Genomic DNA, 26,237 nt, shown 5'->3' on the forward strand with positions numbered 1-26,237 from the left:
CCAGGGAGCTTCCCGGGTCTGGCGGGAGGCGCTGGTCTCGGAGGAGGCGGGGCCAGGAAAGGCGCGTTTTGACATTGGTTTCTTGTGGCTCTAGAACAGGAAAAGTGTCCCCGCCCCCCCGTAACTTCAGTTTGTCTCCAGTTTAAGGGAACAGCCCATGTAGATAAATTGCAGGGGCACAGCACTCAGCTCAAGGGCTGTGACCTCCGGCTGAACAGTGCCCCCGAGAGGTGCCCACATCCCACTCCTTGGAATCTGTGCATGTGTTAAGTTACATGGCAAAGGGGAATTAAACCTGCAGATAGAATTAAAATTGCCGACCAGCTAACTTTAAAATGTGGAGATTATTTTGGATTATCCTGGTGAGCCCGATGTAATCTCAAGGACCCTATAAAAGGGGGCCACATACTAAACCTGACAAGCTCAGAGACGGAAAGTGACGACATAGGATGGTTTCAACATAAAAATTGGTAACTAAGAGTGAGTCATGATGGGTAGTCACACCTAGGCCTGTAGCTTCCTTGACAAAGGTCAGTCCTTACCTTAAGTAAACCTGTCTATTGTCTTTTTGCATCTAAGATAACATACCCTTAGAGTGTCAGAATAATCCCCCTTTTTTTGGACTCCTTGGGGTACACCCACTGCACTAGAGCATGAGGCCACAGAACCCCTCACTGTTATCCTGAGGCCCCAATTCTATCTCTGTGTGCTGTAAATGCTAATTGTTACCTATCCTATACCCACTAATGTAAAAGAAGTATTTGTCTCTCCATTTTACTCTTCAATCTGAAAGATTTTCCCGCTTTGCTTTCTACTGCCTCTCTAATTTACCACCAATGAATTTCATAAAAAGGGTTATATAACCCTTTTTACATCTCCTGATTTTATTCTAATGTATAAAACTCCTGCAAAACTGCCATTTTCTGGAGCATTTTCTCAATCTGTTGAGGTTTTGCTTCCTGACAATGTTATCAGTTGGCTCAAACTCATAAAAATTTTCTACAGGTCTGGACATTTCTTATGTTGACAAGTGAAAGAGATGGGCACAAGAGGAGGTCAGAATCAGAATGACATTTGAAGATGCAGGTGGCTTCAAGAAGCTGGAAAAGGACAGGAAACAAATTTCCCCCTTGAGCTTCTAGAAGAAACATAATCCTGTTGATACCTTGACTTTAGTCCAGTGAGATCTATTCCAGACTGCAGACCACCAAAAGACAATAAATTTATTTTGTTTTAAGCCACTAAGTTTGTGTTAATTTGTTACAGCAGCAATCAGAAACTAATACAGCAAGAAACTAATCCTCACACAGCCCCATTAGCTACCTAGGAAGAAACTAGGCAGGGCTATAAGGTCAGGCTTAATTATGCTAGGAGGGCTCTGCCCTCCAAGCTGGGACTTGCTTATGGCCCTGCCACAGGTCAGCCCGAGGCTTGACCCTAGAGTAGTGGTTCTCAACCGTGGCTGCACATTAGAATCATCTGGGAATCTTTTTAAAATCCTGATTTCTGGGCCTCATCCTCCGTAAATTCGATTTCTTTGTTATTAATGTTGTGGCCCCACCCCATAACAAAGAAACAGAATTTCCAGAGGATGAGACCCAGAAATCAGGATTTTAAAAAGATTCCCAGGTGATTCTAATGTGCAGCCAAGGTTGAGAACCACTGCCCTAGAGCTGCTCCCTACACAGGTTATGAGAGTATTTTATTAATGGGGAAATTGTAGATATAGTTATATGTTGAGGGATAATAAACCTATATATATTAGAGGCCCAGTGCGCAAAATTCAGGCACAGGTAGGGTCCCTAGCGGCTGCCGGCCGGGGCCTTCCTTCATTCTGCGTCGCCCCCTGGTGGTTAGCACAAATCATAGTGAGCGATCGAATTCCCAGTCAAACTCCTGAGAGAACACTTGGCTTATTAGTCTTTTATATATATATAGATATTTGCTGGGGTCCAACCCCAGCGGGTCCAGGGGTCCCCAAAGGTGTGGACGGAGTCGGCGAAGAATGAATGACATGGAAACTGGTTTCAGTTCATCAGCATAGCGAGGTTCTCCCTCCAGGATCTCCAGCGAGGTTCTGGTCAGGATCTCCAGCAAAGTTCTGGTTAGGAACTCCAACCAAGTTCTGGTCAGGATCTCCAACCAAGTTCTGGTGCCATGTTCTCTCGCTAGGTTCTCCAGCTAGGTTCTCCAGGTTCTCCAGCCAGGTTCAGTCACCAGGTTCTTTAGCCAGGTTCTATGCAGGTTCTTTTGCCATGTTCTGTCTAGGTTCTCCAGTGAAGTTCTGTCACCAGGTTCTGTCCAGGATCTTTTGCCATGTTTTCTTGCTAGGTTCTGTCTCTAGGTTCTGTTTAGGATCTCCAGCCAAGTCCTATCTCTTGGTTCTCTCTCTAGGTTCTCTTTCTAGGTTCTGTGTCTAGGTTCTGAATTGGATCTCCAGCCAAGTCCTGTCTCTAGGTTCTGTCTCTCCAAGTTCTGTGTCCAGGTTCTATCCAGGTTCTCCCACCATGTTCTGTCTAGGTTCTCCAGGCAGGTTCTGTCGCCAGGTTCTAGTCAGGTTCTCTTGCCATGTTCTCTGGCTAGGTTCTGGTTAGGATCTGACGAGGATCTGATGAGGGTCTGATGAGGGTCTGATGATTATTGTCTTGTTACATCCGTATTTATACCAGCCGATTTTAATCCTGTCAATTTCTATTACAAAGGTTAGGGCGTTTCTTATCTCCATTCCAGGGAGTAAAGATTATGTAGCTCAAGCATGATTGTTTGTAGTTAAAGTGATTAACTACCCGCCTGGCACTTAATTAAGGGGTTGTATCCCCTCCCTAACCTCAGGGAAAAATTCCTACCTGGGGAAACAACCTTTCTCGGAGAGGTGACTTTGATTAAAACACATAGCGCCAAGAAGGGGAGCAAACATATTAAGAACAGTATGCCATATACACCAGGTCCCTTGAAACAGCAAGGATGGACCGGCTCCCAGCAGATATTTTAATGGGTACCCTTATATTTTTAAAGGTAAGAATATACAATTTGAGGAATAATTTACATGTAATAAAATTCACCCATTTTAACTGTACATGTCAATTTTGGCCATGTATACCCACAATTAAGATATAGAACATTTCCATTACTCCCAAACTTCCCCATACACTGGCCCCAGGCAACTACTCATCTCCTTTGTCAATATAAATTTTGTGTTTTTTTAACTGATTTTAGAGAGAGAGAGAAACATTGATCAGCTGCCTCTCATATATGCCCTGACTAGCAATTGGACCCGAAATCTATGTATGTATCCTGACCAGGAATCGAATAGAGAACTTTTGGTTTACAGGACAACCAACTGAGCCACACCAGCCAGGGATATCAATGTAGTTTTATCTTTTTACATAAATGGAATCATATAGTATTTAATTTTTTGGTCTGGCTTTTTTTTACTTAGTATGTTGGATTTTTTAAAATGTTTTTTAAATTGATTTCAGAGAGGGAGAGAGAGAGAGAGAGAGAGAGAGAGAGAGAGAGAGAGAGAGAGAGAAACATCAATGATGAGAGAGAATCATCAATTGGCTGCCTCCTGCATGCCCCACACTGGGGATCAATCCTGTAACCCGGGCATATGCCCTGACCAGGAATCAAATCGTGACCTCCTGGTTCATAGGTCAACACTCAACCACTGAGCCATGCTGGCGGACTGCTTAGTATGTTTTTGAAATTCATTCAGATTGTGTTTATCAGTAGTTCATTCCTTTTGCTTAATTTCCAATTTCTTTTGCTTAATATCCAGTGTGGATATAGTACACAATGTTTTTTTATTCACCAGTTGATGGACTTTTGAATTGCTTCCAGTTTTTGGCTAATATGAATAATACTATGAACATCTTTGTTTATAATCTTTGTTGGGGAATATTTTTATTTCTCCTGATACTTAGGAATGGAATTGCTTATGTTTTATATTTTTAATATTTAAACCCCTAGTACTTAATAGACAATGAGAGTAAACATGAATTTCTGTAGCCTGCTCCCAAACATGACAGGCTCATTAGTATCTGACACCTTTCCTGTTGAATTCATTAGACTATCTTCATTTCACATAACTGTTTTGTAATCTATAATTATGCAGACTTCAATTTTATTTTATTTGATATGACTGTATTTTTTTAATTTTTATTGTTGAGTATGACAGGTGTTCCCCTCTTTTTCCCCTATTGCCCCCCTCAACCGTTCCCACCCCATCCCAAGCCTTCACCACCCTATTATCTGTGTCCATAAGTAATGCATATATGCATATAAATTCTTTGGTTAATCTCTTCCTGCCCCCTCTCCCCACTTCCTTCTGAGATTTGTCAGTCTGCTCCATGTTTCCATGCCTCTGTTTCTATTTTATTATCAGTTTATTTTGTTCATTAGATTCTTTGTTTATTTTGATTTTTAGATTTAATTGTTTAGATATGTATTTATTGTTCATATTTTTAATCTTTTTTTATTTTTCTTCTTCTTACTAATTGTTTTTCTCTTGCTGCTTTTAAGATTTTCTCTTTGTCTTTAACCTTTGGCATTTTAATTATGTTGTGTCTTGGTGTGGGCTTTGGGATCTTCTGTGCTTCCTGGACTTGTAAGTCTATTTCTTTCACCAGGTAGGGGAAGTTTTCTGTCATTATTTCTTCAAATAGGTTTTCAAGTTCTTGCTCTCTCTCTTCTCCTTCTGGCACTCCCATAATGTGAATGTTGGCATGCTTGAAGTTGTCCCAGAGGCTCCTTACACTATCTTCATATATTTGGATTCTTTTTCCTTTTTGCTCTTAGGATTGGGTATTTTTTGCTTCCTCATCTTCCAAATCATTGATTTAATTCTCAGAATCCTCTACTTTACTGTTGAATTCTTGTATATCATTCTTTATTTCAGTTAGTGTATGCTTAATTTCTGATTAGTCCTTTTTCATGTCTTTAACATTCTCACTAAGATCCTGGAAAGTCCACTAAGCCCCTTGAAGCTCTCAATAAGATCCTTAAACAACCTTATAACCATTGTTTTGAAGTCTATCTAGTAGTTTGCTTGCGTCCATTTCATTTAGTTGTTTTGTTTTGTTGTTTTTTTAAGATTTCTTCTGTTCTTTCATTTGTGACATGTTTCTTTGTCTCCACATTTTGGCTGCTTCCCTGTGTTTGTTTCTATGTATTAGGTAGAGCTGCTATGTCTCCTGGAATTGGTAAAGTGGCCTTGTATAGTAGGTGTCCTATAGGGCCCAGTGGCTCAGCCTCCCCATTCACCTGAGCTGGGCACTCTAGGTGTGCTCCTGTGTGGGCTGTGTGCACACTCTTGTTGTAGTTGAGCCTTGATTGCTGTTGGCGTCACTGGGAGTTGACCTCCAGACCAATTGGCTGTGAGGACCAGCTGTGACTATAGTGGAAGAGCTGCGGTGTAGGAGACACCCCTATAGAGCAGAACTTGCTTCACTGGGGCTTTGATGCTCACTGAGTCTGCCCCTTGGGTGTGTCACTTGTGAATGTGTAGAGTTGTAATCTGGTATGGTCTGAAGCTGTCCACTGGGTGCACTGGCTCTGGGGCCTCCCAGGAGGTACAAAGTCAGCCACTGTCTGGGACCACCCAGCAGGAGCTATGAATGATCTGCAGATGGCTGCTACTTGTGTTGGGGTTGGAGGTGCCCAGGGGAGGCCAAGCCATCTTGGGCCTCTTATTGAGCAGTAGAGAGCACACTGACGCCAGCTGCTGCTTGTTTGAGAGGTTTTAGGAAAGTCTGAAGCCTGAGCCAGGACAGGCCATTTATATGGAAAAGCCTCTGCAAACAGCTTGGGTGGGGCTGCAAATTGGATGGGACAGGGTTTCAGGGAATCACCAGGGTGGAGTGAACAGTGTGAGCCAGACTAATGGGAACTCAGATATGGCTGCTAGTTAGTTCTGTGCTGGGGGAGGTCTCAGCATAGGAACAATGACCCCTGCAAGCACCCTTGTCTGTGAGAAAACCACTACTGAGTTCTTGCTCTGATGTCAGACAATCCAGTTCCTCCCCATATGTCCCTGGATCCCCTGGAGCCACTGCCCGAATGCTGGAGCTCAGAGAGAGTGAGACCATGTAAGTTCATGTGTGGATCCTTTAAGAGGAACTGCCTGGGTTTCCAGCAGCCTCCATGTCACTTAGCCACAATCCCCACTGGTTTTTAGAGCCCAAAGTTACGAGGACTTCTCTTCCCAGTTCTGGAACCCTGAGCTAAGGGTCTGGTGTGGGGCTGGACCCCTTGCTCCTTATAGGAGTCCTCCGCAGCCTAGATATCCCTCCTAATTGAAGAAAACACACTTAGGTGTTAGACCAGCCATTTCCACACCTCTGCCCCTCCTACCAGTCTCCATTTTTTCTTTACTTCTCTAGTTGTAGGACTTCCATTCAGCCCCCTTTCAGGTGGTTCTGAATGATGGTTGTTCTGTATTTTACTTGTAATTTTAATGTGGTTGTGGGAAGTGGCAAGTACTAGTGTTTTCGTATGCCACCATCTTGGTTTCCCTAAAGCTTGATTTAATGTGACTTTAAATCTTAATTTACTTATTTCACCGGAATAAAACCTTATAGGAATACTTTGAGGTAAGTTCAGGAACAGTAAACTGAATCCTTGCATATGTGAGAATGTTATTTGCTCTCAAACTTGAATACCTTGGGCATTGATGTCTAGTTTCACATGCATTTTCTCAGAGAGTATTTTGAGGATCCCAGATGTGGTAACTGGTCTGGCTCCTGAATGTCTTGCACTTGTACCCAAAGGTGGAACTTGTCCTGCTGCTAATTGCTGCTAAAATCTGTGTGTTCCATCACCCCTTCATTGTTAAGGATTCCTTTATAAAAGTGTCTTGCTAAAGAAAGTCCTCTCTATCCTAAGGAAAAAATGTATTTTACATTTCCTTCTAATATACTTTAACTATTTATGCTACCTGGAACTTATTTTTGCAAGTGGTGGAGAGATTGAAATTTCTTGTTCTCAAAATGCATGGCTGACTCATAACCATTTCTCTACTGTATTGAGATGTAAAATTTATCATTTACTGAACTCCCATGTAGTCTTGATGTTACACTGACTTGTCAATGAAAATTCCTCAAGTCAATTAGAAAAAAAAAAGCAAGTTGCAGAATCACATGTGAAGTATCATGCCATTTATATCCAACAAAGCAAAACAAAATCCACATATACACTTACTTACTTGAATACACAACTGATATAGGAAAACCCCAGGCAGAGTCTCTACGTTTCCCTAGGTACTTTGTTGTTCCATTGACTAGTAATCTGCTACCAAAACTTTATGTGGTTGCCCAATGCCTCATGTTTACCTATTTTAGGTCTACCTACATAGAAAAGACGAACTCAGCTCTGATTCCAAGTACCTTTGAAAAGGATATTGACAGTTCAGCTTGGGTGCGGTGTCCATTTTGGCCTATCAACCACAGGGATAGGCAGATAACATGTATAAAATGACCAGAGGGGATTATCTCCACTTTACCCTTCAGAAAGATGAGGTTCAATTAAGTAACTTCTCCATGGCCACAAAACTTAAGAAACGGTAGGAACTGAGATTTTGAATATAGGCCTGTTAAACTTCAAAGCTCATAGGTCTATTAAACTTCAGGGCCCTTGTGTTATAGATATTAACCCACTGTATGCCATAAGCATCTGTAATTGCAAGCAGTGGACCTTCCCCATACGCCATGCGCATCTATAAAAATAAAAAAATGTTTTCCCTAAGTGGCAGCTCTGACCAACTTTAAAATCACTTTTCATGAGAATTTTCAGCTGAAAATATTCAAGAACACCCAAATTATAATATATTTATTTCTATAATATTCGTTGCAAATTGATTTTTTAAATTAAATTCGAAGTATCAGTGTGTGGGGATGGTTTCTGTTTTGGACGTATGGCAGTTAACTGGTTAAAAAGCTCAGTGCATAAGCCAACTTGAAGTTTATTTCAAAATGGCATATTTTGTGCCACTTGTACAAAGTATGAAAAGAACAAACTAAAGAATTAAGGTAAAAATTGCCTGGCCAGTGTGGGGCAGTTGGTTGAGCATCATTCCACACACCAAGAGGTTACTGGTTCAATTCCCGGTCAGGGCACATACCCGGGTTGCAGGTTCTATTCCCAGAAGCGGGTATGCAAGAGGTAGCCAATTGACCTCATCGATTTTCTATCTCTCTCTCTCTCTTCCTCTATCTCTAAAAATCAATAAAAAGTTTTTTAAAAAAATAATTATGGTAAATTTAAGGTACAATTTTAGAGAAGTAGATTATTTTCAAAAGAAAATAACCATTAAGCACATACTTTTAAGTGTTGAAAACCTCAAGTCAAATCCCACTCTAATTTATTTCCAAAGGTGAGGTTTGAATTTATTCACTGTGGTTAAACTACATTTCATATTTGTTGAAATAAATGGCACTGAAACATCATTATGTAGATATGTTAATTTATTGTTTACATATTAGGCAGTTTAAAAAAGAATAAAAATCCTGCTCTCTAGAATAGAAGACAATGGAAGGTACTGTTATTCAAATGGAATATATGAACATAAATGAGCCCAAGCATGTGATTTTCAACCACATTCATATTACAGTTTTAAAATGATTTAAGCTCTTATAATGGCCAATTACTGATTTGAAAACATGGACCTGGTAGAGGATAAATGCTATTTAAATATCAGTTCAAAGACATAAACAATTTTATTATGGTATTTATGTGTGTGGGAAGAAGAGAACTGTTTACTGTATATAACTATCATGTTTCAGGGGACATTATTTAACAGTTAAGTTTTTATATTACAAAACAAGTTTAAGTATTAGTTATTTTAGAAGTACCACTGAAAATAGAATGACATTAATTATACTAAAAGAACATAGTAAACTAGTTGACAAAATTTAGCTACCTTAGAGAAAATCTTAATCTGTTGAGATAGACAATATAGGATTTAGCTTTCTGACAAGCAGAAGGCAACATCTATTATGTGAATATTATAAAAGAGTTTACTGCCATGAATACTTAGGTAACTTGGCCAACTCTTGAACAAAGACATATGAAGCCACAACAAACAAACACCCCAGGAATAATAAAATCCTTATTTCTTATCATAGCTTTATTTCTCTTCTGTTGTTTCAGTCTCCAAATTCATCCGGCACAGTGCTGCATTAGGGCGGCAGATGAAAGCATCAGTTTCATCCCCCAACTCTGTTAACTGTTCCAATGAAGACACACAAGGATAATGGTCTTTTAACATATCGGGCAACTTAGAAGTCTTGTCTTGAAGTCGCTGAGAACGTCTAACTGGTGTTAGAAACTTGAGCTCTTTAAATGCAGAATTAATTTCATCAAACTGCATTTTCTTTTTTACACTAAAACAAACAAACAAAACCCCACAAAATTATTCCCAGAGTTAAAAAACATGTTAACATTTTTACTTTGTACTTTGATGCTATTTATTATACCATAACTTGTGTTATAACCATGTGATTGATTGTCTTACAGAGAGGTACTGTGAGCTTCTTGAAATAAGGAATTTATTCTTTTCTCAATTTTTATTATAACTTGTACACAGTAGATACTTGAATATCTGTAGAATTGGCTAATTGTTGAGTTCCAAATCCTATTATTATCAACAATCAGCAATTAAGATGATGTAAAAATTTTGTTTCAAAATGACAATATTTAGGGAAAAGCAAGCAAATGCAGTATTTAAATGGTGATGTCCCAATGATATTCGATTTGTTTAAAACCATTTTGTTAACAAATAGTTCTAAATGGAAGCTATCTCAAAGATTTTAAAATATCATATTTATTATCCCTAAGCATAAAAACAAATCAGCACATTACATTTAAAAAGCTTACCTTTGCAAGTATGGTGTAGTAGACACATTATATTTAATTAAGCAACCCTCCCTAGTTTCTGTGTTGGGGGTTTTAACGTCACTGGTTGGATCTTTTGTTTTGTGTACTTGCTCTTTTTTACAATCTTGAAATACTACATTTCTATGATGTTTATTTTCCATTTCAGGTTTTCCTGACTCTCGATTAACACCAATATCTTCGATGTTGACTTCTTGGATTTTTTCCTTCGTTGCACAAGCCTCTTCAAGATTTTCTCCTATAGGAATACATTTATAAGTTATGCTTTTGGTCAAATTTAAGAACAAAACCAGAAAACATTAAATTTATTCATAGGAGCCAAATTTTCAAAATAAAAGAACCAAGCCATCTCCTAACTATTACTTTTCCTGAACAAATATTGCTGACAACTATTTAACTATCTATCTATATACATATTTTTATATATTTTTTAATCCTCCCTGAGGATGTTTTTCCATTGATTTTTAGAGAGAGTGGAAGTGATAAGGAGAGAAACATTGATGTGAGAGACACATCGATTGGCTGCCTCCCACACCCTGACCTGGATCAAGTCTGCAACTGCGGTACATGCTCTTGAGCAGGGAATCGAGCCCGGGACTCTTCAGTCTGTGGGGGGGTGGGGTGGGTGGGGGGTGGGTGGGTAAGGGGTGTCGATGCTCTATCCACTGAGTGAAACTGGCTAAGGCTATTTAACAATATTTACCAACACTTGTGTGTCAGAGATTATAGATACAAATGTAAGAACGAAATCATCTCTGTCCTTTAAGAAGTTCACGTTCCGTCCTGGCTGGTGTGGCTCAGCTGGTTGGGGGTTGTCCTGTGCCTCAAAAAGTTGCTGGTTTGATTCATGGTCAGTGCACATACCCAGGCTGTGGGCTCAATCCCCAGTAGGGGATGTGCAGGACACAGCCAATGGATGTTTCGCTCTCACATCAACGTTTCTCTCTCTCTAAAAATCAATACAAAATCTTTAATAAAAAAAAGTTCATATTCCATGGAAGGGACACGCTTGAAAATAATTATAAAACAAGAAAATGGCTATAATTGAGATGAGAACCATAAAAAATAACTAACTTTGTTTGTAGGACAGAAAGATGGCTAGGGAAGGTTCATGAGTAACATTTATGCTAGGTCTTAAAAAATAAGTACTTGACAAAACCAAGGAAGACAATTTTGGTATGAAGGTTTTTGGTTTTGTTTTTTAAAAAAAGATCTAGTAAGACAACATTAAAGGGCCAGTGTGCTTAGAATATAAAGGAATATAAAGGTCAGTGGGGAGGAGGTGATGAATTCAGATAAAGAGAACGGATCTAGACCAGCAGTTCTCAACCTGTGGGTCGCGACTCCTTTGGCGGTCGAAGGACCCTTTCACAGGGTCGCCTAAGACCATCCTGCATATCAGATATTTACATTACAATTCATAACAGTAGCAACATTACAGTTATGAAGTAGCAACGAAAATAATTTTATGGTTGGGTCACAACATGAGGAACTGTATTTAAAGGGCCAGAAGGTTGAGAACCACTGGTGTGGACTATAATGAACTTTATGTGCAAGAAGTTTGATAATTAAAAAAAAATTCACGAGAGACAGAGATACAGTTAGATTTGGTGACAATACAGGATGGTTTAGAATGGCAGGGAATGAAAACTAATGTGTGATGGTAAGACAAAGCTGTTTTAATAGTCTAAGCAAGGTGGCAGAGGTAGGCAATGAGAAGGAAGAGCCTAACTTAAGTGTTTTTTTCAGTTAGGAGTTAATAAGTGTATGTATTAGGGACATCCCTTCAAAAATTTCTTCCTTTGGAGTCTTTAATGACAGAATAATTTTTTCTTTCTTTTATATTTTGGGAGGAAGAGATGGTGTTATGGCGAAGCAGTAGAGAAAGACAAAGTTTAAAATATAACATGTCAGCTTTGAAATACTTGTGAGACATCTGGTAAATCCATCAAGCTGAGAAGACCTCTAGATTGACTGATAAGAAATTATTAGAGATTTTTACTAAGAGATGTTTTAGTTACATGATAAACGGAATGTTTGTTTTTTGGTGTGTTTTTTTTTTTTGTTAATCCTCACCAGAGAATATTTTTCCACTGATTTTTAGAGAGAGTGCGAGAGGGAGAGACAGAAATATTGATATGAGAGAGACACATTGATTGGTTGCCTCCTGTACGCACCCCAACCAGGGCTAGGGAATCTGTAACCAAGGTGCCCTTGATTGGAACTGAGTCAGCAGGCTGAGTCATACCGGCCAGAGCTGAATGTGTTTGTTTCTTTAGTGAAAAGATGTTGAAATGGGGAGAGGAAATATGAATTCTTTAATTCAACAAATATTTAAGTGCCTTAACATATGCTAGACACTGCATTAGCACTGGGGTACAATGTTGAGAAAGATCAGACACAGTCCTTGTCCATCAAGTTTACAGTTTAAAAGACAAGACAAACAATCAAGTGCATTAATTATTGCAGAGAAAAAACTGGGAGCACAAAACAGGTGCATCTAATCTAGTTGGGTGGGGGAGGATAGGTGGCTATCAGGGAAGGCTACCCCAAAGAATGACATTTGAGTTGAGGTCTAAAGGATAAAGAGGAATTAGATTAAAAGTAGAACACTGGCTTGGATAGACCAGAGAAAAAATAGGTAATATAGTCCTTTCTAGAAAATAAAAAAAGAAAGAAATTTAGAGATGTGAAGGAGTGGGAGTGACAAGAGGCTGGAGTCAGGAATTTACCCAGAGAAGTGACAGGGCATTTTGATTGCAGCATTGAGAATGGATTAGAGTAAGAGGAGAGAAGCAGGCAAGGAAGGAGACTACTGTTGTAGTCCAGGGAAGATCTGTAGGTGATCTTGAATACAGTAATAAGAGTAAGGATGAAGAGAAATAGATGCATTTTAAGAGATGCTTACAAAGTTTAATTGAATTTGATTGGCTGAGGAACAGGGGTGAGGGTGTGAGAATGAGGCAGTGAAAATATAATCCCAAGACTTCTGATGTAGAGAACTGGGCAGTGTCAGTTATTGAGAAAGGGAACCAAAAGAAAGAAGGTTTAGAGAAAAATGATGTTTTCAAGTGTGGAAATGTGGGCATGAGGTATCTGAGAGACTCAAGTGGTGTTCGTCTCTCTTACTATTTGTCTTCTATTTCCCAATGCTACTTACAAGTAATCTTAATTTGTAAAACTGATTTTATATCTAGTAATTACATATCTCAGAAAGCCAAGAGTTTATTGATAGCATTGCTTTTTCCATGTAAAGACAAATATTCTACCTGCTAGAAAACATTCCACAGGAAAGATAGAAAACTGAATTCAATTAAAATACCGTTTTCTCTTTTTACAGATCTCTAAAGTCAGTGAGAATTATGAGAAAGGCTTTTTTCTCTTAAAAAAAAGTTTTTATTGATTTTTGAGAGAGTAAAGGAGAGAAAAAAACACATGGATGTGTTAAGAGAAACATCAATTGGCTGCCTCCTACATGTTCCCTACTGGGGATCAAGCCCACATGCGCTGGCTCTGACTGGGAATTGAACTGGCAACCTCTTGGTGCATGGGACCATGTTCAATCAATTGAGCCATACCTGCCAGGGCCGAAGCTTTTAAAATGAAATATTTATTTCCACTTTGCTGTCTTTAGTGTGTAAGACTCAGGATTAAGTTATTCTTTTTATTAATTTTTAAAAACAAAAGTATAATCCTATATAATAAAATCCTAATATGCAAATCGACCCAATGGCGGAACGACCGGTTCTACGACACACACTGACCACCAGGGGGCAGACACTCAGTGCAGGAGCTGCCCCCTGGTGGTCAGTGTGCTCCCACTGGGCTCACGGCTGGCAAGCGCAGCAGTGGTGGCGGGAGCCTCTCCTGTCTCTGTGGCAGTGTGGGGAGTGGGCCTAAGCTGTCAGGCGGACATCCCCCGAGGGGTCCTGGACTGTAAGAGGGTGCAGACAGGGCTGAGGGGACCCCTCCCCAACGCCCCCAGAGTGCACAAATGTAGTGCACTGGGCCTTCTAGTTGAAATATAACATTATATTAGTTTCAGGTATATAGCAGTATACTGATTCAGTATTTGTAAAATTGTGAAATGATTACCACAATAAGTCTATTTTTTTCTTTTGATGAGGACTTTTAAGATCTATTCTCTTAGCAACTTTCAAGTATACAATATAGTAGTATTAACTATAGTCACCATGCTGTGCATTACATCCCCATGGCTTATTTATTTTATAACTAGAGGTTTATACCTTTGGATCCCCTTCAACCATTTTGCCAGGTTGGGTTATTCTTAAACTTTTCTCCTCCTTTTGTTTATGGTATAGTAGACTTTCCTGGTTTTTCCTCCTGTTTCCCTGACCATTCCTTCTCAAGTTTCATCATTAAATATAACTAGTACCATTAGAAAAAATATATCTTTTGTATGTTCTCCTAGGGGCATATTAACAGCAACCATCAATTGAAATATTCGCTGTTGAACTAAACACACTGCCAGTAAAAGAGGACCCCCTCACATGTAGATATTAACCATTAAGCCATACGCATATTAACATCACTGAACAGATTTTTGGTAACATGTAACCAAAACGTGTATAACACGTTTAGAATTTCAGTATAATTTTAAATTTTACTTAAAATTTAGCCCATGATCTAGATCTCTATATTTTAAATTCATTTTGTGTACTGAAAATAAGGATACTTCTAACTAATTTGGAAAGCAATTTAGCAGCAGTCATCAGGAGCCTTAAAAAGGTCAAACTGACACTTTTTAAAATAAATAAAAAATAAAATTAGTGAAAAAAAAAACCAGATACAAGCAACAATGATATATAATAGGTGCTCAAATATTTGTGATTGGCTGATACAGAGAGGTATACTAAAAAATTGGAAATAACTCTGTTAAAAAAAGAAACAAATTAGCTTATACTTATATGTAGTGATTTCTGCTCTCATCTAAAATCCCATATAATAAAAAGGTAATATGCAAATTGACCCTAACAGCAGAACCACTGGGAATGACTGGTCACTATGACACACACTGACCACCAGGGGGCAGATGCTCAATGCAGGAGCTGCCCCCTGGTGGTCAGTGCGCTCCCACAGGGGGAGCTCTGCTCAGCCATAAGCCAGGCTGCCAGCTGCCAGCACAGTGGTGGTGGCGGGAGCCTCTCCCACCTCCTCAGCAGCGCTAAGGATGTCCAACTGCAGTTTAGGCCTGCTCCCCGCTGGCAAGTGGACATCCCCCGAGGGCTCCCGGGCTGCTAGAGGGATGTCTGACTGCCAGCTTAGGCCCAATCCCCCAGGGAGTGGGCCTAAGCCAGCAGGTGGTCATCCCCCAAGGGGTCCCAGACTGCGAGAGGGTATAGGCCTGGCTGAGGGGCCCCCCTGAGTGTACAAATTTTTGTGCACCGGGCCTCTAGTAGTTAATATTACCCATGGTTAAAGTTTAATGAACTTACTATGTGCCTAGGAATTTGATTCTTATATACAGGTATGGGCAAAAGTAGGTTTACAGTTGTAATACAAATAAGTAATAATAATACAATAAACTGTTTCACATACTCATAACTTTAAACCTACTTTTGTCCAATGCTGTACATTATTTCATTTAATGGTCCTAAGAATCTTAAGAAAGATCTTAACATTATCCTATTTTACAGAAAAGGGGTTAAATTTCTTGTAAAAGTTCATAGTAACTGACACAAACCTATATCTGAATCTAGAAGATATTTACATTTTAAATACCTGACCACTAATGAATCTCTTATCGCCTCTCAATCTATTCCTAGCAAAGAGAATTTCTAAATGAGTGTCTCTCTAGCATAGAACATATGATCGATTTTATTATTATTTTTGTTAATCCTCACCCCAAGGATATTTTTTCCATTGACTTTTAGAGAATGGAAAGGAGGGGGGAAGAGGAGGGGAAGAGAGAGAAGAGGGAGAGAGAGACAGAGAGAGAGAGATTAATGTGACATCGATTGCCTCCTGCCCCTGCCCCAACCTGGCTGGGGATCAAACCTGCAACCAGGTACGTGCCCTTGACCAGAAATCGAACCCAGGACACAAACTGATGCTCTAACAACTAAGCCATGCAGGCCAGGGCTATGGTAGAATTTAATAAGCAAAAAGTTTTTAGAGGTCTAGTCAAACTGCCTCAATCTTAAGACAGGAAATTAAGTTCTACAGAGGTAAGGTAACTTTCACAGACACTTAATGACAAATTTGGGTTTTGAATGAGACCTCCTAATTAAAAATTCTTACTACAGAAAGCTATTGAATCTCAGAGGTACATCAACAGATGTATGAGAAAAGATTAACCTACATATTAAAAAAATTAAAAATGATAAAAGAAAAACAATTCAGCAAAGAAATTTAATAAAGTCACAATCCACTTAAAGGAAACAAAATGAAACTAACTTACCAAATTTAACTTTTTCTTGACTCTTCATTGTTAGAATATCTGCAATTGCATGTCGCATTTCTTCAATAGGCTTGATTTTTTTTAAATGAAGAGAGCAGACACATGTAAGTTTATATTCTCACACACTACATTGTCCAAGTTTAAAATATTAAATCCAGTGATTAAATTTTATATTATAAAACAAGGCAGTGGTTCTTAGACCACTTATTTTGCCACTCAAATTGAAAAAATACCTGTCTTTTCCAATTTATAAAATAAAAATAAACTTAAGGAATGAGATTTCATCAGTTTAAAATTTCCCCCCATAATTTTTCTTAAGGCTTTGGTAACTATTACTGCTTGCCTGATATGGACATTATTAGTAAACAAGTAGCAAATTAATATTATTAATATCTATTAAAGAGCTGATTACATTTAAGTTTACATTAACCTTTAAGTTTATTCCTTTTCTCCTCATTCAAGTACATAGTTATATTTTTGTGTTTCACATGGTATTAAATGTGTCTTTGAACAGCTCAAGGTTAAAAAATTCAACAGTTCACTAAGTGTCCATTATATGCCAGATATTATGAGCACTTTCCATGCACCATGTCTGGGGGGTGCGGGAAGAGACTGGACAAAAATTGTACACCTATGGACGAGGACGGTGTTGGGGGGGGGGGGGTAAGGGTAGGGGGTGGGGTGGGAACGGGGTGGAGGGGAGCTATGGGGGAGAAAAGAGGAACAACTGTAATAATCTGAATAAAGATTTAAAAAAAAATGCAATTCTTGTGGCTTTTCATTCATTACATATATATATATATATATATATATATATATATATAACCACAATTTTATTAAGTTATGATATATCTCAAATAATTCTGAATAATTTACATGCACTGTAATTAATAAGTTTTAATTTCACCTGAGCTCCTGCCAGAATGGCCTGCTCAAAGATTGAGATAATATTTTCAATAGAACTTGTGAGTGGTTCGACACGTGCAAGGCATATCCAATACTTAACAAGTTTTTTGGCATCTGGAATATTTTTAATCAGGTCATTCAGTGTGTTTAATACTTCTTCTTTGGGGCATCCCTAAAACGTCAAGAAATAAAGTGAGTGTTATCTTTTAGCATAGAAAGTATAAGCAATTAAGCTCACTATAATCAAAATCAGTGATAGAAAAAGTTGATGGAAAATTGTTCATAAAACTATCCACTATTATCCTCCTCACTCCAAATTTATTCTGAATGGCTAGTATGAGGCATATTGGTCATAAGTACAAGGCAAAAGAACATAATACACTAGTTGAGAAAAACATTCATAAAAAAACGACTAACACTCTACTTGGTCTTGATATTTATCCTCTTATCGTATTTATTGTAGATTCCAGTTGTTAATATTTATATATTTTTGTATCTACCAAGTGTTTCTGAGTGAAAATAGCTCGCAGGTTTTAAAATTATATTTGTCGGGTACTGATGTTAAGATTAAAATGAATCTGTAATGGTTTATGTAAGTAAGTTATATATAGTTGAGTAGCAGGGGAGAAAAATTCCATAGTATCAATAAAAAACTCCAGCTAAGCAGAAATAAGAATTGAATCAGTTTCCCTAATTGTAATTTTCATTGGTCCTCAAAACTACAAAATGTTTAATGATGCTCATGAAGACTGAAGTTTGAAATCATACTCTGTATATTCACTCTTGCTCTGGAACTTAGACAGTAGTGTATGACCAAAGCAAGATTAAAGAGTAGTTAGGAAATAAAAAAAACATTCTGGAGTTAATTATTATAGTCTGTCAAATTTTGGTCCAACAAAAAAATACAATAAGTTCAAGATCATAATGATGTTGGGTGAGATGAATCAAAGTATTTGAAAATACTTTAGTCAATTTGAATTTAACCTGTGGTAATAAGGACTAATTTGTATTGCTAGACTTGGTAAATTATTAACATCATAGCGGAATACAATATTTGTTACTCAAGTAAAAAAATCTATTCCTTTGATATATTTCTATGAACTCAATGAAAATGCAGTCCATTTAATTTAATTTAATATATATATTTTTTATTGATTTCAGAGAGGGAGGAAGAGGGAGATTGAAACATCAATGATGAGAGGATCACTGATCGGCTGCTTCTTGCATGCCCCCTACTGGGGATCGAGCCTGCAACCCGAGCATGTACCCTTGACTGGAATTGAACCCAGGACCTGTCAGTCCGCAGGCCAACGCTCTATCCACTGAGCCAAACTGGCTAGGGTGAAAACGAAGTCCATTAAAGGCCAAAGAAAATAATCTCATAATTAACAGTAAGTCTACATAACATCAGTGACACATTACTTTGTCAAACAAGACTGACTATAATTAATGGGATAATACTTATGAAGGTAATTTGCAAAATATAAACTACTACACAAATATAAGATAAAGACATTACCTCATTAATCAGGTTTAGGCATTCAGAAAATGTCTTGTTTACTTTTTCAGTAAATAATCTTTGTTCATCTTCTTCTGCCATGGTAGTCCAAAATGACCCAACTGGTTTTTCATTCTGTCCTTCAGGTTCAGGCTGGGTTATTACTGAGCTAGGAGGCCTTTTCAATATTTTTCCTTTGCTAGCTCTCCACTCACTCAAACGAGCTCTATAATTATAAGCAGTACATTACTGTGATATTACTGATAGTATTGTCAAATAGAGGAAAAGTTAAAAAATATTTCAAACCTTTAAGTAGTTCCACGCTAGTGGCAAAAAATGGTTCACAAATATGAAGAAAAAAAATTTAAAAATATCAAAGTGAGCTCTGACCGGTTTGGCTCAGTGGATAAAGCGTCGGTCTGGGGACTGAAGGGTCCCAGGTTCGATTCCGGTCAAGGACATGTACCTTGGTTGTGGGCACATCCCCAGTGCGGGATATGCAGGAGGTAGCTGATTGATGTTTCTCTCTCATTGATGTTTCTAACTCTCTATCCCTCTCCCTTCCTCTCTGTAAAAAATCAATAAAATATATTAAAAAATATCAAAGTGAATTATATGCTCAAAGACATAAGAATGAATTTTTAAATGGATGTTATAAAATACTTCCCAATTCCATTAAGAATTTTAACTTATGCTACATAAAACAACCTAATAAAACACATTCAAACACAATAACTCAGGTCATACTGTTCCACAATATAAATTTGCTTAAATCTGTCTACACATGACAGTAGAGAATACACACACAAAAAATTCTAATACATTAAATTATAAACCAAATGACAAATTTGAAAATTCAGCTAATGAATTACATCTACTTACTTTCTTTCTTCTACGGTTTCTTTGGGCTGAGCCCTTCTATTGTTGATAGTTGCTTTTGCTATAGTATGCCTGCACTGGTCAATGGTTTTTGACTTTTCTATCTGTTTGATATTAGAAGATGAAGCAGGCCTGGCTATAATTTCAGATGTGATGCTTCTTGATACTGTCTTATTTCTTTTTACTTCCTGAGAAGAAATGGTTTTGACACTAGATAAAACTGTATTTAATTGTAGTAATTCTTTCTCATGAGACCCTTTCCGAACTGTAACATTGGCAATGCCTTGTTTCAGGGAGTTCTGGGTATTATGAGTATTACTGTGGTGACTTCTAATAGGAGGACGTAAAAGTTGTTCATTCTGAGATGTAGCCCTCACAAATTTAGTCGTAGTCATCATATTTGAGGCTCTGTGACTTTTTGCTGTTACACTGCTGGTGTTTATAGGCTGAGGTTTTGTGGCCTTAGAGATAGGAGTTGAAAGTTTCTTTGTTATTGCAGAATGCTCATCTCTGGCTTGTACAGGTTTTCTAAATGAATTAACCTTAGATTGAACAATTTGGCCACGATAAGATCCAAGCACAGGTTTCTTGAGCACGTTAGCATCTTGCTTTGGTTTTTCTGTAGTCACTTGCTTCTTTTTATTATTGTTTTTAATGTGAAATGCTTGGCTTAATGTCATACGTTGACCTTGGTGATCATTTGTAATTGGTAACAACTGCAGAGTTTGATTATTATTCTCCAAGTTATATGTATCAGTGGCTATAGTTGAATTGGTTAATTCATTAGAAGGTTTTAACGGAATACAATTTTTTCCCATTGTTACATTATTTTTGCTCCTTGTAGGTCTATGGACATTTTCTTTATCAGCCTAAAAGAGTAATTTGAAACAAATTAGTATTTCAGAATTCATTTCTTTCAGAAAGAGTTTAGGAGAAGGAATGGGGGGAAAGGGACAGTTTTGAGGACTATGTCCATATCTTACCATTTTTGTCTTAAGTTTCAGAACTTTTGTCTCTTCTTGGACCAGACCCTCAGATGTCATCATTCCCTCGTTTCTACTACTTAAAAAAAATAAAAATAAGAGAATTTTAAACCCCATACCAAAGAGGGTTTCCTTTTTTGGGGAAGGGATGGAAAAATATTAACCATTACCTGACTTCATAATTTTAAATTGACCTAAGTGTAGGGAGTGGCTCTAGAGTCAAGCCTCGGGCTGACCTGTGGCAGGGACACAAACAAGTCCCAGCCTGGAGGGCAGAGCTCTCCTAGCATAATTAAGCCTGATTTTGTAGCCCTCCCTAATTCCTTCCTAAGTAGCTAATGGGTTGTGGAAGGTGCAGCAAGTGTTGCCAAAACAAGATCATTTGTATACATGTTAATCTACCCTTGTTTTAATCAGACTATAAAATAAAGCATGGGCTTGCAGGCTGGGTCTTTTGTGTCCTCATCCAGGCATGGGAGATCCACCAAGCCCCAGCTGAATTCTTTTGTCTGTCTTTTCTTCAATCCTTCTCTGCCCCTCCTCAGGTTCACCCTTGGCCATGCTGGCATGGTACACCTAAGAACTAAGAGATTTATTTGTCCTAAGCAAAACTTTTATTATTTGACTTAAAGTCGTTTTTACATATTTAGACTGGTTAGTATAGATTGTGAGAATCTTTTAGCAAGGAAAAAACAGGGTCAATTAGATGCCATTGATTCTAAGATAAAGCTCAAGTTCAGAGATGTAAAAATGTGAAAAAAGTACATTTTAGCATAAAATATTTACAATCTATAGAGCTGATAATTTTGGTTGTACTGCCTTTCACATCTATTTGCTTAGTCTGCTTGCAGAAGAAGCAGAACTTTGAAATAGCTTGTACCACCCATTTTCAAAGATGGCAGAGAAGGATCAAAATGTGCTACTGAGCTGGGTATATTGGTAGCTAGTTTCTGAGTATAGATGCTTCTCATTCCTTCCAGGCATTGCCAGTGGCCTAGAGCACAGCAACATCTCTCAATTTTAAGCACCTGTATTCAATTCCTGATGGCAAATACTCCTCTTGTTACTACCTGGCCTGCTGTTTGGTGTGGGTGGGAGATGATGCTCAGGGTCAACCTGCCAGGTTGCTCCCAATGTGGTACCTTCATTAATAAGACCACTTACTGATCTCAGATTCTATTACTTCAGGGATTACAATATACTGTGATAATATCTCATTGACAAAATTAGAAGCAATCTTAATTTTTTTGGTTAATCCTCACCCGAGGATATTTTTCCCATGGCTTTTTTTAGAGAGGGGCGAGGGGGAAAGGAAGGGGAGGAGGGAGGGAGGGAGGGAGAGAGAGGGAGAGGGAGGGAGAGAGAGGGAGAGAGAGGGAGAGGGAGGGAGAGAGAGAGAGAGAAAGAAACACTGATGTGAAAGGAACATACTGATTGACTGCCTCTTGCACATGCCCCAACTGGGACTGGGGATTGAACCTACAATCCAGGTATGTGCCCTTGACCGGAAATCAAACCCAAGACCCTTCGGTGCATGTGCCAACACTCTAATCACTTAGCCACACTGGCCAGGGCTAGAAGCAATCTTAGTAAGAATTAACCTATTTTTCTTCCACCAAAGACTATCAGCCTGTCTCTGGTACCCTCTTCCTTCTAGTCTAAAGCATGAACCTTCAACATGCCAATTTAGGGTCAAACTCTCCATTCCTACACCTAAGTCTTCCCCATTTCAATATATGGTATCACTATAGACTCAGTTATCTAAATTAAAAGCCTAAGATCATTCTTTTGTTTGTTTTAAACAAAGAACTATGGGATTTATGAAAATGTTTATTCTAAAGTAAAGCAACTTATAAATGTGAAATTAAAAGCTTAAAAATTTTTTGTTTGGAAATAAGGCAGACTTACATAAAGTTGCAAAATTATCAATAGTTCAAAGAATATCCATATATGCTTTACTCAGATTTGCCTACTGCTAACATTTTATCCCACTTGCATTATCATTTGCTCTCTTTCTGAACATGTGTATGTGTAGAGTACATAATAATTTTTATCATTTTAATATAAGTAAACAGACTCAAAGAGGCCAGGTACCCCCTCTGAGGTTTATAGTTGTAGTGGCAGACCTACATATTCCAGCCCAGGTCCTTATCACTCTAACCTCATACTCTTAAATTGCACAAAGAGCCTGGAAGAATGTCACTACCAGTTATTTGGAAAGAGTGAGGGGACCTTTTGACTTTCTTCTTTATATATTTAAGGGTTTTTGTTTTAGTCACAACCATGTACTACTTAAAAAAATTTAACAAAACAAGCCCTAACTGGTTTGGCTCAATGGATAGAGCGTCAGCCTGAAGACTCAAGGGTCCCAGGTTCGATTCCGGTCAAGGGCATGCACCTTGGTTGCGGGCACATACCCAGTGGGGAGTGTGCAGGAGGCAGCTGATCGATGTTTCTCTCTCATTGACATTTCTAACTCTCTATCCCTCTCCCTTCCTCTCTGTAAAAAATCAATAAAATATATTGTAAAAAAAATTTAACAAAACAATACAAATATATTCCTGTGGATCACTGAGACTAAAACAAATGATTTCCAAACATTTAGGAGGGCCACCTCCCAAGGAACAATACTCCCCCCACCCCACACATACACTCTAAAACCTTGCTAAATTATACAAAGACTGGCCTTTGTAGTACTGTATAAACCATGTCAATATTTTGATAAAAATACACATTTTGCTTTAAAATTGTTTCTTCTTAGTGTGAATTTACACAAGAAATGGTGATCTGATGCTGTACAATCCAATAAGGTAGCCATTAAGCCACAAGTGCTGTTGAGCACTTACAATGTAGCTAGTCCAAATTGAGATGTGCTGAAAGTATTAAAAACAGACCAGATTTTGAAAACTTAATACCAAAAAGAATATTTCAATTTTTAAAGTATTACATGTTAAAATGACAACACAGGATATGCTGCATTAAATAAAATGTTATTAACCCACTGTACACCATAAGCGCCTGTAGACACAAGCGGAGGACCTTCCCCACACACCATAGGCATCTATTAAAAAAACATGTTTTCCCTAAGTGGCTGCCCTAACCAACTTAAAATCATTTTTTGTGAGAATTTTCAGCCGAAAATATTCAAGAACACCCAAATTTGTGAGTAATATGTATATTTTTATAATATTGATTGCAAATTGATTTTTTAAAATTAAATTCAAAATATTGTGGCATGTGGGGGTGGTTTCCGTTTTGGACACGAGGTAGTTAACTGGTTAAAATTCATTTCAGCCCGACCCGTGTTGCTCAATGTTCTGTAGTTGAGCGCTGGGCCATGAACCAAAAGGTCACTTGATTCCCGGTCAGGGCACATGCCCAGGTTGCAGGCTCGATCCCCAGAAAACCAATGATTCTCATCATTGATGTTTCTCTCTCTCTCTCTCTCCCCCTTTCTCTCTCTCTAATACCAATGAAAATGTATTTAAAAAATTCATTTCACCTTAATAAAACTTTAAAAATGTAGTTACTAGAAAATTTTTAATGACACATGTGGCTTACATTACATTTTTATTGGAAAGATCTGAATAAGTTTTACCAATCGGAAAAAAAAAAAGTGTTTTGTTTTTTTACTTCACCTGGAGAATTTCTGATTTTCCTGTTTGTATGCAAGAAGAGTTTTTCTTTTTAACAGATGCTCCTTGAGTTTTTGTTTTCTTTGCTCTGAATAACAAAACAGCTACATGTCAACATTAGTTACAATAACATTGAATAAAAATGGACTAAATGAAGATTTTACTTCAACAAATGTTCTACTTAACATCACATCTTATAGATAGCAGAAAATCGCCCAGTATTCAGTATTGCCTTTGGAAAATCTTATTATTACAAGGCTGTTACTATACGGTTGGTCCCACCTCTCTGCACAAGAATTGCATTACCTTCTACCTTGAAGTGAAACATCTGGAGAACATAATTCTCAACACACGGTTACTGAGAGGCAAGCTTTGGGAAACCAAATGGTAGAGGTGACGACACTGGACTCCACATTTTATTTACCGTAATTGAGTTGGGTGACATTTCTTTGTTTTCCCAAGTGTAGGCCAGAGAAATAACTATTACTTCTGAGGACCCAGCCAACCCTAGGTTTTCATAATGTCGGGGGCGTTAACAGGGAGCATCAGGGGAGACAAGCCCATCTCGAGAAATGTGCTCCCAACTCCAGAGGTGGGACCGCCCTGAGCAGGCGCCGTGAGTTCTCGCGCCGAGGTGGCCCGGCCCCCGGGGCCCCGGCTCCGTCCACAGCACCGCCGCGCCCCTCGATAAACGCAGCGCTGACCGGTTAGGCCGGTCTCTGCCGCCAGCCGGTTACGCCCGGCGGGTAAGGGCTGCGCGCGAAGTGATCAGCCCGCAAACAGCCGCCGCGGGGCGGGTACCACGCCGCCAGGAAGGCAGCGGCGAGAGGCCCAGTGACCCGTTCCGCGTCTCACACGAGTCGTCAGGGCTGAAGCGGGTCTGCGGCCCCAAGGTCCTGACCGTTGGCCCGGCCCAGCCACCCCCACCCTGGCTGCCCGGTCCCCTCGCCGGGTCGCGCGGATATCGCGCCGCGGCCCTCACCTCTGAACGAGACCTGGGCCCTCTGACTCGGGGGAAGCTGCAGGTCGCCCGGAACCGCTGGGGAGCTCATCGCAGGGCGAAGGGAGAGGACGCGTCTCCTGCCTGACCGCGCCGCCGCCCCTCAAGCTGAAGCAGCGGCACGACGCACGGCGGGAGAGGCGCGGCCGACGCCTCCGCCCATTGGTGCCGGCGTGAATTGAATGGGCCAATGGGCGCAGGGGGCGGGGCCTGGGCTGCGGTCGCCGCGGCGGGTCTGCGCGTTTCTGTTAGGGCGGCCCTTGGCTGAATCCCAGGTTTTCAAACCAAGCAGCGCCGTCTTGGACCTCGTTGGCGTCTGCCTGCAAAGTCTCTGCTAAATAGCAGGCATTTAGACACCCACAGTCCATTAAGGAAGGCAGGCGGGAAAAGTGTTGTTTGGCTGCAATTCTAATAAAACATGGGCGTGTTCACCGAGGAGGAGGAAGAGGATATAAGCGCGAACTACTGCAGAGAGCCTGTGCATTTCCCTTTCACAATGACCGCATCCCACCTCTCAGGTGGGACGTCATCATCTCCTGTTTCTTGGATGAGAAGACAAGCTCAGAAGTTATTTGTTCACAAAGCTTGCAAAGGGGAGCTGAAACTAGGATATAAATTATTTTGTACTATGCAATAATAAGATGCAAAAAAGAGAGGAAGAGAAAGGGATAAAATGAGGATAGATCCTTCTCTTATAACACTCCTGTAAGTTAAAATAGTATTTGTTGTAGACATTTTGGGTGTGCGTTTAAGTGTGCTGCCATAATTTTTCAGTTCCCATCTAAAAATATCTATCTTCATAAAAGCCTAGCAAACATCCAATCCACGAAACAAAATAATTCGTGTAGAAAAGCTTTTGAGAGTTTTGTCTGAACTATGCCTTTCTGTTTTTAAGCATTGGATGCATAACATTTCTCCACCTTGCCTGATTACTGCATTAAGGCTGGGCTGGACTGTTTCAGCCAGGTTTTAAGCGCAGACGGAGATGGGAGGATGCAATTTCTACCTCCCTTGCCCAGGGTCT

The 26,237-nt window shown here is 39.2% G+C and overlaps 1 protein-coding gene across 2 annotated transcripts; it reads right to left on the reverse strand.

The window, feature by feature from the left end:
• Nucleotides 1–8,484: 8,484 nt before the first annotated feature.
• CKAP2 (cytoskeleton associated protein 2) lies at nt 8,485–25,315 on the reverse strand. Of its 2 annotated transcripts, none has more exons than XM_070407478.1 (9): nt 25,196–25,315; nt 24,217–24,301; nt 20,579–20,654; nt 19,599–20,464; nt 18,738–18,942; nt 17,220–17,390; nt 16,313–16,382; nt 9,874–10,129; nt 8,485–9,380 (listed from the first exon to the last, which is right to left on the reverse strand). In XM_070407478.1, the coding sequence occupies exons 1-9, from the start codon at nt 25,263–25,265 to the stop codon at nt 9,125–9,127; spliced, it is 2,055 nt and encodes a 684-aa protein (XP_070263579.1). In that variant the 5' UTR covers nt 25,266–25,315; the 3' UTR covers nt 8,485–9,124. The 2 variants fall into 2 exon arrangements, with proteins under 2 accessions (XP_070263579.1, XP_070263578.1); XM_070407477.1 differs by having other exon boundaries at nt 20,579–20,657.
• Nucleotides 25,316–26,237: the final 922 nt, after the last annotated feature.

The sequence above is a fragment of the Myotis yumanensis genome, unplaced genomic scaffold (genome assembly GCF_028538775.1).
Source record: "Myotis yumanensis isolate MYYU_CA2020_CCGP unplaced genomic scaffold, mMyoYum1.0.hap1 SCAF_3, whole genome shotgun sequence".
Classification (NCBI taxonomy): domain Eukaryota; kingdom Metazoa; phylum Chordata; class Mammalia; order Chiroptera; family Vespertilionidae; genus Myotis; species Myotis yumanensis.